Here is a 15,833-nt window from a genome sequence, read left to right as displayed (position 1 = left end):
TCATCATTACTATTAGAGTCTTTTATTACTATTATTTTTATTGGTGTAGCAGATTCAGTAAAGCTATGGAACAGTAAGATAAACTCTCTTCTAGCCTATATCTTTTCTTTATTAATAAAGTTGCCCTTGTACGTGAGAAAAGACTTCTTGAATGTGTGCCCGTGAATGGAAGTGTGTGTTTCCCTGGGGATAAAGAGCAGCAGCACATGCTACTTGTCTCCAGGGAACCCCCTTGCATTCATGCTCTGGAGCCTGGCAAATTGCCCTAGTAGGGTTGTGGGATGCTGGGACCAGCACCTGGGATGGCTTCAGCAGCCTTACCTAAGGTCCTAGAGGCCTCCAGGGGCTGCAGTCGCAGCAGTCCTGCAGCAGGGACCCTGGTTGGCACCCATTGTATGGCATCTTCTGGCCAGGGTCTGGTTTCAGGCAGTGTGCGCTGTTGCCAAGTGCACCACCCCATTTTTTATTTTTTTTAGGTGTGGGGTCTTTTGACACCAGGATCTCCCAGTGGTTAAAAAAAAACAACAACCCCTGTGCAGCAAATTAGCAGCATGGGGAACAACCTGCATGTGTAGCGCATGTGGTGTGCAATGCTGCAGGTGGGTCTGTGGTGCTGCATACCCCGTGTGTGCTTGTCTGGATGCACCCCTCAAGCACTAGATCCTAGGCTGAGTTTGCATGGCTGGTACTTAGGAAGTAGTTTTATTCCCAAGTAGTGCACATTTTATCAGGCATTAAAACATTAAAACCATTGAGTCTCTCCCCCGATTCCTTTTTCTCCCCATAGTCATTTTTCAGAGTATATCATCTGAGATAATCTATGAAAGATTTATCAATCTGTTTACATTTCTGCTTAAGTACAGCCAAATAAATGCAGACCGAAGCTGTGATGCATTTGGGAATATTGCATTTGTGGTTTTTTAAACTTAAAGCATAAATTAGTGATGATTGTGACGTATTAAAGTATACATAAAATATTAATGCTTTTTTTTGTTTGTTTTAAAGCGGATCAGTATTGAAGGAGTCCTGCTTTCTCAGGCTGCCAAACTGGGATCAAATGAAACCCTGCTCAGTTCTAGAAAAAAGGCGTCATTAGACCACAGTGGGCTAGCAAATCAGTTTCAAGAGCCCATTGAACAAGCCTACAGCAGCGATCAAGATGAGAGTCTCCAAATATGTGCTACTGAACAGATAGATGCTGATGATGAGGAAGAGTCTGAACAGGTAACCTCTTTGGTTTGTTTGACTCTATAGGAGGTGACTTGAATTTACCCACAAAAATTGTAAAGCATAAGTAGTATCCATTTAAGTTGGAGTGTGTGCAGGTGTATGTTTAGCTGTGGGATGGCTCACCACTATGTGATAGAAACATCCAAAAATACAAGTGTTTTGTTTATACATCAATGGTTCCCTATTGCAGCCTTAGAAAAGAAGGATCTGAATTTAAACCCTCTTTTGAACTCTTTCAAATATTTTCCCATCCTTTTTGTATTGTGAACACTGGACCTGGGACACAGCTTTCCAGAACCTAGTAATTTTCACCAATGTTGCTATTCAAAGGACTGTAGAATATAGTATACCTGTTCTTTTTTATTCACAGGGCACACAACAAAATTCACAGCAAAAACCAAAGGGAGGTAGAAAAAGACTCAATAGCCAAGCTGCTGAAAATGTTGAAAAACGAAGAAGTGTCAATCTCAACAAATGTGAAGTTCAGGTATTTAAAACTAAAATTCCCTGTCTCCCTTTTTACCTCCCTCTCTCTCCTCTTTTTCTTACATATCCTTTGATATCATAGAACTATTTGTGTGCATCTTCCAGATACACAGATGCAGATATAAATAAAATCACAATAATAACTATGCTCAAAATTTTTAATGATATTTAAATAAACGTTTTAAACAAAGCTAGAAAAAATCCATGAAAATAATCAAAAGGTGTTCAATTATAACTTGAAAATCATGTGAGAAACTGTAGTGCAATCTAAGAAGCAACTGTCTTTGCTTATTATTTAGGATGCTAACTTTATTACAGTATTCGTATACTACAGTAAGACTAAGTAAAGGTTCATTTGTTTTGAAACCATATATTCTGGAATTTTTGGAGTCATGGGTGGGTATTCAACTCTCATTTGAACCCATCCATGTCTCTTCAACTATTCCAGAACATATGAACCTTTATTTAGCCATAGTTTGTGCAAGCGTTGTAATAAAGTTAGCATCCTAAATCATTTGCTACACATTACACAGCTGCTTTGTAGTTTGCACTACAGTCTCTGACATGATCACATTAAAATAATCAAGATAATCATATAATTTTACTTTAAATTAATTACTGAACATTTAATGCACAAACTTCTTTCTGAGAGAATGATACTACCAGTGATCTGATGCTATTGCATAGCAGCCTGTTACCCTAATGAGAAGAGAAGCACCAAGCAAATAACGTTGCATTTGCTTTCTTGGGATTTAATCTTGCAAAGTATTGAATATCCTAAATTCCTATCAAAGGCCTGATTCAGCAAAACACGTAAGCACGTGATTAATTTCTCAAGCAGGAGGGTAGTACTGTTAAAATTAATGGGTGTTAAAGATACCTGCATCTCTGCATGTTCCATAACATGAAGAATCCAGCTTATCCAGCCTTAGGTATCCAGCCCCTTAAGTTTCACATTTGTCATGAGAATTAATTAATTGATAGATTGGAAGGAATTCAGTGCAAAACTGTAAATAAAATTATCAAAGCATATAAGAAAAAAATAACTTTCCTTCTGTAATGGATCAACAGGGATTCTGAAAATGTATCTAATCTATATCTACCTAGCTAACCACATTCAGGAACATATCCTACAAACTAGATGTAGATTTATCTGCAACTTCCTGAGATATAGTCTAGGCTAGGGAACAAGATGAAAATGGAAGAAGGAAATGGTTTCTTTCTGGTAGAGGGCACTGTTCTAAAACAAGTAGTAATGATTCAAAACTTAAGATTCACTATTTTAAAAATGTAGACATTAGGATTGTTTTAAGTGGTAAGGTAGAAAATGGAATCATTTACTGAGAATGCAGTGGAGATATCCTCTTTTGTTTGGATAAGTACTTCAAGGCAAAGAAAATGGAGGTTTGCGCCAGCTTTATGAGAAGGAAGAGCAAAGCTATTTAGCAGTAATAAAGAGCTGAAATCATGTAGATGAGCTACTTGCACCTTCCTTTTTTTATAGTACATGTTGTGAGTGGCTATGTTGATTGCAGAGTCCCAGGGAAGGAAAACACAGTATATTCCCAAAACTGGTATTGACTCTACTGGGTCAAGACTGGGGTTTTTTTTACCTAACATGGCTCTCACTCCATCTCTGGCTAGCAGATTTTTGAAAGTAAGCTAATCCCTGTTAAATTTGTACAGTCCATTCCATGTTTCCAGCTGCTGGTCTTCCAAAAAAAGAACCTGCAGAGTTATTTTCAGTCACCCATCAATTTCTAATATGCCCAGTGGGTAGAGGAATGCTGTATAGGTTCAGCTTCTGAGCAGTAGCAAGGACTAGGAGCCACGCAAATCTGGCCTCAGGGTGAGTAGAGTAATAAGTGGTCTGCAGCAATAGAAACTAATGCTATCACGTGTCATCACCAAGTTCCACATTGCAGAGCTTGTGGGTCAGTGTTATAGCCCTCAAAATAGCAGAAATTCCTGATCAGTTCTAAGAATAAACTAATAATATTGCACTATTTCAAATTTCCGCAGAGCTCCAAGGACCCTTCAGATGAAGAATCAACCCAGTTGAATACAGATCTTCCATTTTCTTGTTCTGCCAGGCAGTCATCTAGGCAGTTCAGCACACCACAGAACAGTTCGCTAATCATGAATATCCTGGGGGGAGGTACAACGGCCAGAAACATCTGGACAGATCATCAAATCCGACAAGCGCTATTCCCCAGCAGACGAGCGCATCATGAAAATGATGAAGATGAAGATGATTATCAGATGTTTGTACCATCAGTATCTACATCCAACTCAAGTTCAACTGTCTGTGAAGAGAGGGGCACTTCTGGTCGCCCGTGCAGCTGGCATTTGGGACTAGTTCATCAGAATGATGCTGCCAGTTCCAATCATCACAAAATTGTTAGACGAGCCAGTAGTGCTGGTGAAAGTAATATTGGCCCAAATGGTGCAAGATACAGAGCCAGTGAACTTAGCCAGCACAGTTCTCGAAGGGAGGTAAAAAGTGGTTCTAGAACTGGCATGAATGCTTATCCAGAATATTCAGAAGAGCTGACCATTGATGATATAGAACATGTCTATGATAACATAAGCTATGAAGATTTAAAACTGATGGGTCTCGCAAGGAGGGAAGAGTCTGATCGTGGTCCCCAAAGATCTGCTAGAGACTCTCTGTATGAGAGTCAAAACAAAATTAGTTTGGAATTGACTTCCAAAAAGAGGCAGGCAGATCAAAATAGGACCTCTATTTTTGAAACTAGAGATGAGAGCCTACGCAGTAGAGAGGCACCTACTTCAAGTTCAGATGAGCTCAGGATTGTCGAGGATAACATCTATGACACCATAGTGCTTCCAGATCCACCACTGTTGACTTTTAAATGTGACCGCCTTAAATGCTCTAAAAGGAGGAGTTTTTTGGGCCTGGAAACAGATTTTGCTTGTTGTGATAGTCTACGGCAGTTTGTTTCTGAAGAGAGTCTTCAATTCAGTGAAGATGAAAGTCCTTACCATCGCGTTCCATTAGATAATGATTATTTGAGCTTAGTAGATAGCTCCTCCAACTCCGATTCACACTCTCACAAGTCTGTAGCAGATAAACTTTCAGAGGAAGTAGATGAAATTTGGAATGATCTGGAAAATTATATCAAGAAAAATGAAGAAAAAACAAGAGACCGCCTCCTTGCAGCCTTTCCTGTTTGCAAAGATGACATACAGGAAAGGCTGCATGTGGGAAGTACACCTGAACTGAGTAAGGATGTGGAATATTCTCTTTCTACCCTCTCCCTGCCTGAAACCCCTGTTTTCCCTAAGACTTTGAAACACAAAGCAAACCTCAAATGTGAAGAAACACCGCCATGTAAAGAGAGTTCATTTATGAGCCTAAGCAGATCTTCCTTCTGCAGTGAGCTGCCTTTCATGGATAGCCCTTATGAATCTGCAAATAGTATTCTATCCAATGCACATACAGAAAGCACTGACAATGAATTAGATGTTGTGGATAAAACAAAAAACAGGGTCTTTTTGATGGCAAGGCAATACAGCCAAAAAATTAAGAAGGCTAACCAGCTTTTGAAGGTAAAAAGTCCAGAGCAGGAACAGCCAGCCAGCCGTCAACCTAAACTGAAGCACAAGGACCTTGCGGCCATTTTGGAGGAGAATAAACAAGGTGGACCTGCCATTGGTATGTTAAACTGTAGCAACTGTTAAACTGTAACAACTGTTTTCATAACTTTTCAGTGAAATCTGCATATTGGTTTAAACTGCTCCTAACCTGTCACTTCTTGATTAATCACTGGGATGATATTAGTATCATCTTCCCAAGAGCGATTTTTCTTTTTACTTTAGTGTAAGTGGGAATAAAAATGAAAGACTGAAGAAATGGAGATTCCATATTCAGGGGAAAATCCTACCACTCCTTGATAGATGGAAGAGGAAAAATGTATAGTGTTGTCAGCTGACTTGCTTTCATGGGCGGGATGGTTTAGGATAAGCTGGAAGTAGAAAGCATGCTTCTGGGCATCCAGTGATTTGTTTTGTTTGACTAGAGAGATTTTCAGGTTTTTACTGGACATAACACCAAGTCACACCTTCTAGCCCACTGGCTCTCTTGATACCCGGGGGACCAACCTTTACAGAAGCCAGGTCCAGTTTCTTTATAGAAACATCCTTGTCTTTCCCCCTGCTTGAGCATCTGTATAGCAGAGAGCATACTTTAGCCATAGACATTTCCTGTCCATGAGACTCTTTTTCCACAGAAAATTTAAAACCACGTTGAAGCCCTAGAGCTAACAAGGCCACAGTTACTGGATAGCCACTTACGCTTGTTCAGGATAGTTAAGGACTTTTAAAAATATAGGTACAGGTGTTCAAAACTTAAGGCAGTTTTTTGAATGCACTTTAGCAGCTTTTCTACTGTACAGACATTATCCACCAATGTTCTTTGCTCGCTGGATAACATTGTCATATAAGGTATAGCCAGTGGTGCCTCATCAGAATTGCAAATAAATATAAAAACAGCAACACTGACTATCAGTATAGCAAAAAATGTGTAGGAATCCATCAGAAGGAGACCTCAGAGTTCAGAGTTGGAATAAAGATCCCTAACTGTAGATGTTTAAGAGATTCTTAGAGATTCCTACTAGTTCCCTGTGACCCTACAACCAGCCCTTCTTAAGAACAGGTCCTTCTTTAAAAAACGAACCTGGTTTCCTAGTTATCCTCTTTGGGAGGCCCTAGTGGCCATTTTTTTCTTATGCATTCTGTCCGATGGTCTGGTCAATTGGGATCCAGAAAGCACGGAGAAGATGAAAGGTGATAGCATTTGCTATCCTGTGTGGACGTTGACAAATCAGACTCAGCAGCTCCACGCTGACAAAGGAGGGCCCAGGCTTTGTGGCTAGAATTAAAAGCTAAACATATTGATGCTGTTTTAAATTTTTATTCTGACTGCTGTACGGTGTTCTGCTTTCTGAACTTTAATTTTCATGTTGCTTGTTAAAGTTTACCACCATCATATAAAATACAAGTTAAATACTTCTCTTTTCCAGGTGCCAGAATTGCTGAATATTCCCAGCTTTATGACCAGATTGTTTTTAGAGAGACTTCACCCAGAATCCAAAAGGATACCTGGGCCAGTTCTCAGGAGCCATCAACCTTAAGGTATTCCTCACCAGAATCAACATCTCCTTCTCATTCTCAGTTAGCTAGTGAATGCTTAAGAGAAGAAGACTGGTTTTTACATTCTACATACAGTAATGGAGAACTAGCTGATTTCTCTCCTTGGCCAGATGTCCAAGAACCAAAGTCAAAGAGTTCCCCTGCAGAGACTGACACAAAAAGCAATCTAAGACAGTTGCCATCAGCTTGTTCAGTGCCTTCCCTTCAGATTTCTACACGTCTGCATGTTCCATCACAAAGGTGGAGTGCTATTATAAGTCAGCCTAACAAAGAGAATTTACATCAAGATAGCATGTATAACTCTCTTGGAAGAAGAGCACATATTACAAAATCACAAGCGTACAGCAGGTCACAGTCCTCTTCCTCAGTTGTGGTCAACAGGTCTGGGGAGGCAATTATCTACCCCAATGAAATGGACAAGAAAAAGTTACATTCAAATAGACATTTTAGATCTGACACCTACCAAGACTCTCTGTCAACTGCTGCTTCAGGATTCTTGGTATCCAGTGCAAGAAAGCAGCACCCTGAAAGCTGTTCAGACATGATTCTGCAAGACTCTCAGAAAGTCCTGAGAATAAACAGGAACTCGCCACTAAATGCACAAATAGCGACACAGAACTATTTTTGTAATTTCAAAGATACTGAAGAAGAAGGGGATGACGATGACTATGTTGAGATAAAATCTGATGATGAGGGGTCTGACTTAGAGAATACACAGAACCAAACAAAGAAATCAGACCCAAAGTTGAATAATGTAGATGGTGATTCTTCTGACACTCCCTCAAGCAAAAACATGCCTTGTACTTCTGGAAAATCAGCGAACAGCAAACATGCACTTACCCCTTATCTGACTGCATACAGTGATACAGATAAATTAAATGACTACTTGTGGAGAGTACCATCTCCTAATCAGCAGAATATAGTCCAGTCTTTAAGGGAAAAGTTTCAGTGTCTTAGCTCAAGTAGCTTTGCTTGACACTTTCACTGATGTCTAACTGTATTACTGCCTTAACACATCAGAGTATACATCAGAACAGCCAGTACTGTCATCATATATTTTAATATTTTTAAGACATCAAGCACTATATCTCAGTAATATTGTAAATAGATATGTAAAATATCTTTTTTACAATACAGAATATTGAGAAAGCCAGTGGTCCTGTGAGCACTATCTGATACTAAGATCAATTTGTGTCTTTATAATGTAGGCTGTTTTTTTCCTAATCTCGCTGTCTTAACTTGAATATACTTTACCACTCCCCTTTTCTCTCCTCCATAGCTCACTTTATTTTTAGCCATGATAATGTACTTGATAAAGCCACTATGCCATGTGAAAACCTTCATATTCAGGCATTTAAGAACAGGCGCCTAGTGCTGTGTCCAAAAAATACATTTTCTGTTACTGTAATTGCATGTGATTGTTCAGTTGAACATCTGATAATCTGAATGTGCAAATACCAGGTTCTGAACACAGTTGGACAAGCTAACTGTGCAACTGCCTGCACATTTTTGCACATCAGACTGTAAGTCTGTGGGACCAATGCACATAATACCAAATATACAGTACTATTTAGAACAGGACTTTTATTTTTTAAAACAAACCTAGTCCCAGTGTTTTGTGAATAGTGCCTGATTGATAAATGTGTATCTGAAGCCACTGTATTTAATATTCCTACGTAACAGCTAAAGAACAGGAACTGGCAGCTTTCCTTATACCATGCTGTGAATATGCCTCCAACTTGTTCTGGATGCTTTTAGCTTTTGAGAGCTGGAGGGTAATTAATTGTCTTAGGTTAATTCAACCCTTGGTCTTGTAGAAATAGCTATTCTGGCTGCTGATTTACTATCAATTTTAAATGTAGCATTTGCAAGCTGGGCACCTTTCTTTTAAGAGTGAAGCCATTAATAACCGATAAATTGAAATGACTGATGAAAACTCTTGCAAGAATAACGGTGTCCTATGGATACGTTTTTAAGTAAGGTGATCTTGTCAGTCAAGGCCAGATGCTTGTGAATGTGTTTGGGCTGTCTGCAATTTGACATAACTTTAGTTTTGAACATTCTGTAGTACTCAAAATGTAGGAGCCCATTAGCCAAAACAATGTAATACTAAAATGAAATTAGTTGTGTTGCCGATACATTATTACCAAAACAGAGCTGGAGCTGAGATTTGAAAATAAATCCCCTGAAAAAGCATGCTTTTCTTTAAATGGTTCAGTTTTCAACATCAGAAGTGTTAAAGGAAGCAAAATAACATAGAAAATGTGTTATGTCAAGTGTGCTTTGCCCGTATCAGCTTGAAGTGAGAACTACTCTCCTTAAAATTCACTGCATACACATTGGCTTTTAAAGGCATCGTTCGACTTTCTTTGGAATGACAATTCTCTTTCATAACAGCTGAAGCTTTTGATTAGCAGCTTTTTGTAAGGGTACAAACCAGAACAATAAAACTTTTAAGACCAAAGATTCTATTCTCATGCAAGTGTTCTGAATAATAAATAAAAGATGGAAGAAAAATTGAGTGCATGATACTCAGCAATTTTTCTTCTTAAAGAGAGACAAGTTTTCAATCTTGTCAATGATGTATCAGTGTCTCTTTCAAGGAAGAGTATAGGAAATTGACCTCTCTCAGTAGCAGAGTTTATACTTAAAAATAGTCTCTGATACCTTTTTTGGGGGCCAGCTTTTCTATTAGCTTGGAAAAGGGAAATGCTTTATAAACTGTTGGGGAGGGAGGAGGGATAAAAAGAATGTTGTTTTTATCATGCTGACTGAATAAGATATCTGAAATGAAACAGGAGGTGAGGATGGCACTTTAACATCTTGTAAGTATGTTTCTCAACATAGGATCTGTTTCTGAAAGACTCCTCTCCCATTCCCCCCATGCAAATCTTAGTACTCAGTTTTAGTTCATCTTCCCTGCCAGTTGGCGTTTGGTACAATTTCAAGGAATAATCCTTACTTTCTTCATGCACATTAGCTTTTGCTCTTTCATTCTCTCTCTTGTTTCTCTCAGCTTTTTAACGCATTCATTTTTCTTTCTTTCCAATTAATTTTTAAAAATGCAGTGAGTTATTTTAGTGGATAAAAATGCTAATGAAACATTCCTTTTCAGTTGATGCACCTGAAAACAGTGAGCATAGCACTTCTGAAAGCACTAATCTGTGCTATTTGGGGAAGAGAAGCCTGGTCTTGATTCCTAAGAATCAAACTAAATTTTTCCTGGAAAAATTGTCACTAACACATGAACATCTAACAAATATTTAAACATCAGTCAACACGTTTGTGATCCTGCCAGTGGCAAAGCAGGAACTGATTATACTTCTGGGTCAGGTTCCCTTGAAGATCTGTGTGGGGAGAGGTTGAATGTAACCATTAGCTTAGAGCCTCTAGCAGTGGGAACGATGTGCTAAACGTGTGGTAGCATGCAAAGGATGGGCTGTGGCCTGCAGGAAATTTGTGTAACCATAAAACAGGAACACCAGCTGTTGAAAGCGGCTTGGCCAGGTTGACTGGTTATGTGCTAATTTAACTCAGCTATGTTGCAGCTTTGGTCAGTACGGAGTTTCTTGTGGGTAAATTTCAAGATCTCCTTCTTAAGAGAGTGAATTTCTTCTAAAAGGAAATAACCGTTGCTTGCATAGGGAGGCAAAATCTGGGGGGACTGAATCTAGTCCAGTAGGTATAATAGGTATAATAAAGTTAGTAGCGTCCACACACACACCCCGGTCCCTGAATACATTCCATTTTTTCCGAATGACACATACAATAAATTAATACTCCCATTTACTGCAAGTATAGTTGTTTCAATATGATATACATTTAGCTTTCCCATTTTCTCTGTTGCATGACTTGGGCTTTTATTACTTGAAAACACTGTATACAAATAGAGCCTAAATGTGTTTGCTGTACAGCTACTGAGATATCTTGTACAACTGTTGTTGTGGTGCTTACATTTTCCAGATTAAGCAGGAAAACAGTAATAGAAATCAAATGTATGATACTAAACAAAGTTATTAGTTAAAGTACTGTTTCCATACTACTTTCCTCAAGCACAGTAGCCCACCTGGTAATTTTAGAACTGTTAACTAATACTGTGTAAGTTGTTCTGAGCGAAATCTAATGTTGAGACATATTCATTGACTTCTGTTTTTCTGAGAAGCATATTTAAGGAATTTCTGCTTGTTGCATTGTGTTGAACTACCTACTACAAGATTCCTTGTGTAGGAATAGCTTTGGGGTTTTATTTGATCATTATCCTATAAGCTCATGTAACTATGGATAGATGTGCTAAATGGAACTGCATCTAGTAAAACAATTGAGAAATAACATTGTACATATTTAAGATACCAAAAGTGTAGCATTTCTCATATTTATTTAATATAGCTTGTAAAGTAATGTAAATATGAATAGAATTTTAAAATGTGTGCTTTTTAACTATAGCACACCTACATTTGTCCGAACTATTCAAGGAGTTGTGTCTTAACTTTTAGAAGTCAATGACATCTCATGCAGTAAGAGGAGTAAAATGGAAGGGAGTTATAAAATGCATAACTCTGACCAGGAACCATTTCATACCATTTTAAATAAATTTGGTGTGCTTTAAATTATTTTGGTTTGTGATTCTGGCAGATAGGCAGCTGGAGCTGATACAAAGTTAAGCACTGGATACTCTGTATTGGTAAAAAAGGATTAACAGCTTTCAGTTTTTTTCAATAGCTGTAAAAAGTTATAAAAATACTAGGTTATACTAACAGGTAGTTTGAGTTATGTCATTGGTGATCCCTGTTGCATTTTACAGATGAAATAAAAATAAAGTGGCCAGTAAAGGAAAAATGAAAGTCAATACTGAGAAGTGTTGCTTATTAGGTTTAAATGGGGTATACAATTGTTCTTGTTGGTAATTCCCATCCCAAAATATGTGAAGTAATGCTGACCAGTAACCTTTAATTAGTTATAAATGATCATTTAAATAAATGAGAAGAGTTGGGAACACTACATTTCTCTAGGGAAAAAATCTCCACATATTTTCTGAGACTTTCTGATGTCATCACTCCACCAGACTCAGTTAGCTTGGTGCTAGCTTACTTTGATGCAGGGGAGAGAAATTACAAAAAATAAGTCATTTCAACAACAAAGGTTAAAAGTTAATTTTCTAAATGAAACAAAGATGATGGTAAGATTTTTAAGTTGCAAAAAGGCAGCATATGAATTATCTGAAGCCTCAGGGTACTGAAAAATGTGAATGGAATAAATATAGCAGCCACAGTTTTATACTGAACTCTGAGTGCGGGTGGTAAAAATTGTTGTTTTAAAAGCAGTTGTGTTTTTCCATTTCTTGCCATTTCATAGGCAGCTTCTCCCTGTGGTAATGAACCCAACTTTTTAAAAGCAATGTTTTGTTTGAAAGAGCTATTTTTAAATCATGTAATACTGGAAAAATTCTCATATTTTACTGTATAGTTTAAGTTTGTGTGTCATCTGGTAGTAATTGCACTATGCTACCAGAAGGGGTTGAAAAATGAAGTTAATTGTTCTGAGTTTGTTTTAATGGTATATTTCTTTGTTTCTGCATACGTGTATAACATCTTGTCCTATGGATAAGAAATGCATTTTTTAATATTGCACTTTTTTCATGACTTGTTTTGTAAAGAATATGTAAAAATATATGTACATGTAGGAAGCTTCTTAAGTCAAAGCTTTTTTGCCATTTTGTTTTGCTTAAAAGCTGAGTTTAAAGCATGCCAAAACTAAGGAAAACATGTAAGTATATGGTATTTAGATAAAAAAGTAATAAATGCTAAATTTGTGTTCAAAGACCAGACTATTAGTAAACGGGCAGTATTGAAATGCAATGCTTATAGGACAATACTATCTCAAAACACAGCTGCATCCTTTTGAACAGGTACAGCAACTTGCCGCTTTGTTTCTGTATTATTTCAATGCATAAACATTGCCAGGATGAACCAAACTGGATCTTTGTTTGTGATCCTTCAGATATTGGGAGCATGGATGAATTTGAATTTCTAAATGAGTGAGAAAACTCCCTTATAGTTCTAGATCTAATTTGGCTCCAAAATCAAAACTGCTCTATTTTCATTCAACTAGCCCATCATTCACAAGAACAGTTTGTGAAACTACACATGACCAGTGAATCCAAAAAAATTGGTAGTCCTGTGTAATTCATTTTTTGTTCTTTAGTAGCTATGCCAGACCTGGAAGCTGAATTGAACCTGCTACAGTTTTGGCTGAGGGAAGAGCACATCTACGCTGCACATCAGAGGTGTGATTACAGCTTGTGTCCGTGTACCCAAGCTAGCTTCAAATGAACTCTGACACCAGCAGCAGTGTAGCGGCAGTGCCATGGACTTTGGCCATTGAGTACTTGCAAGGATCCCAGGAAGGCCTGTGAAATGAGTGCTGAAACCTGTGCTGTCATGCCTAGGCTGCTACCTGTACTGAAGTGTCTAAGTAAAAGCTAGCTTGAATATGTCTATATAAAATGCAGTCATAATTCTGGATAACAGTGTAGACATGGGCCAAGAGAGCCAGGTCTTTTAAAATCAGGTAGTAGTATGTCTTACTTTTAAATCCACAGTGTGTCCAAAGGTTCAATCCCCACTACAGATAACCCACCTGTACCCTACCCTTACATAAGTCTGGACTGAGACTATCATTTATATTTAATACAGTTCTGAACACCCTCTCCTTCACCTTTTTTTCCCTTTATAAGGTTTATCCATCCCCACAACGAAAAAACTCAGATAAATTGTGTGTGCAGGATTTAGTTGATTTGAACTTTATCTTTTAAAGTGTCCTACTGAGCCAAAAAATGTGTGATGGGACTTATTGACTACCAACATAAATATAAAAAACATTCCAAACTACAGAAGATTCTATAAATATTAAACCAAATGTGTTGGGTTTTTTTTTAAGAGATACCTGTTTTCACCAGGTCAAGCTATAACACACCATGATGGCTCCCAGTTATAAAAATTAAAGAAAATCTATAAATACACATCATGATAGCTCTCAGTTATAAAAATAAAAGAAAATATATAAACTTTATAGTGAATAAAATATGAAGGAGCAATAAATATAAGAAAATCTAAAAATCATCACCATAACTATGGGGAAGGATAAATCTGGGTGAGAAAAGTTTACTTAACTCTCCTAGTTTTACATCATGAAGTTTTGCGGGCACCTGTTGCATCTGTCCCTGAAATAAACAGATCAAGTACAGGTTTTTACAAAAGGTGCAGACAAAGGCCCTCCCAGTGTAGCTGTGCTTTGTGTCTGCTGGCCATCCTCTGGAACCAACCATAGGGGAGAAAAACCTTGGTTCTACCCCAACAATGTTTGTCAAGGGAAGGCATATTAAATGCAACCAGGATTTCACAGACTGCCTGAATAGACTGCTACTGACAGTTTGTTCAAGTCTGCATGCTTGCAGATTTGTGGGTGGTTTGTGCTGTCAGACCCAGCTCTCTACACTGCTTTAGGCCACTCACTGAAGCTTCCCAGCTTGAGTGCTATCTGGGTAACATAGACTTTGTAAATTGCCATTTCTTGCATAAAGGAAATGGTTACATTCACAAGAAATACCATCCTAGAATGAGACCTCTATTTAAAAAGGTGTTTACTACTACCTTAACGACAACGTTTTGCTGCAAATGACAGCCTGCCTTGTTCTCCTTCCCAGTATAAAGTCATTTGTCTCTTAATATCCTTTTCTTTTATTGCATTCCCTGTGAAACTGTTCCATTACCACCTCCTTCAAAATGTCTGCTGCTCTGCTCCAATGGAAGAATGGGTGACCAATCCTGAACCTTACCTGAGATCTCTGGTGGACACTTTTATAAAATCACAGAAATGCAGGGCTGGAAGGGACCTCAAGACATCACTTAGTGTTTCATTCCCTCCAAAATATTGGTGTCTGACACTAACCAAGCATTCAATTACCCCATTGGGATATGGGAAAACAGAACCCCTTTAAACTATATAAATGGGCTGTCACCTCTGCTGGGCCTCAAGCCAATATCTGCATATGGTTCTCATGTGCGCTGTGGCTTTCATTGCAATCATTTTGCACACTCTGAGGCACCTCTAACACACAAACTTTCTGTTGTGTCCCATTGGTGATCTGTGCTAGCTCTCATGGCTGTTTGGAAGGATGGGACAGAACATTTTGTGAGGTTTAGAAAAGGACAAAGACTACCAGAATATGGTGAAGCAGTCATGTGATTACAGTCTGTCAAGAACTAGCATGCAAGTTCCCCTGGTTTCCAACTGAAGGAAACAGAGCAGGTAAAATGGCAGCTAGAATGAAAAGTAGACAGTCTATTTTAAATATTTTCAGAACCAGTTATTGCACTGAAGAGAGTTGCAATAAGCTTCATGTAATATTTTCTTTATATATTCATCTAAGCAACTGAAATAGTAGTCACACATACTGTTTGGGGGGGAACATACAGGAGGAGAGCTATTATTGAATAGAAGGTGTTCACAGATACATCACTTATGTGATTTAGACTAATAAAATTTGAGGACTCCTTGTTTAAATGATTATTCAGTATCTTTATAAATAGCTAGTGAATTGCTACAATGACATTTTAATGGATATTTGAGAATAAAGCAGGTGTGGGACGGTTTATAATTAGGGTACATTATTATATTAGTGTTGGTATTAGGAATACTCTTACTACTTAGATGACAAAGCTAACATGTTTAACGATTTCTTTGCCTCCGTCTTCCTAAGTAGGGACCAGAACAGTCGCATCCCTGCTGGGCCCCCCTCGGGCCCTGGGGGAGGCACACCTGGGCCACGGGTTAGCGAGGATTTAGTTAGGGAGTTTCTGGAGGGGTTGGACGTATTCAAGTCAGCCAGTCTGGACGATCTCCACCCTAGAGTTCTAAAGGAACTGGCCGAGGTCATTGCAGGA

General features: G+C 38.3%; 1 protein-coding gene across 1 annotated transcript in view; it reads left to right on the top strand.

The window, feature by feature from the left end:
• Positions 1 to 12,862, top strand: part of PLEKHG1 (pleckstrin homology and RhoGEF domain containing G1) — a 151,295-nt gene extending 138,433 nt beyond the window's left edge. Inside the window, exons 15-18 of the mRNA XM_019550081.1 lie at positions 1,006 to 1,224; positions 1,601 to 1,717; positions 3,739 to 5,395; positions 6,762 to 12,862. Of these exons, the coding sequence (XP_019405626.1) occupies positions 1,006 to 1,224; positions 1,601 to 1,717; positions 3,739 to 5,395; positions 6,762 to 7,867 (3,099 nt within the window). The 3' untranslated portion in view covers positions 7,868 to 12,862. The remainder of the gene's footprint in view (positions 1 to 1,005; positions 1,225 to 1,600; positions 1,718 to 3,738; positions 5,396 to 6,761) is intronic.
• Positions 12,863 to 15,833: the final 2,971 nt, after the last annotated feature.

Source organism: Crocodylus porosus, unplaced genomic scaffold (genome assembly GCF_001723895.1).
Source record: "Crocodylus porosus isolate Cpor-Errol unplaced genomic scaffold, CroPor_comp1, whole genome shotgun sequence".
NCBI lineage: Eukaryota > Metazoa > Chordata > Crocodylia > Crocodylidae > Crocodylus > Crocodylus porosus.
The sequence above is the reverse complement of the archived record's forward strand: the minus strand, read 5'-3'. Positions and strand labels throughout refer to the sequence as shown.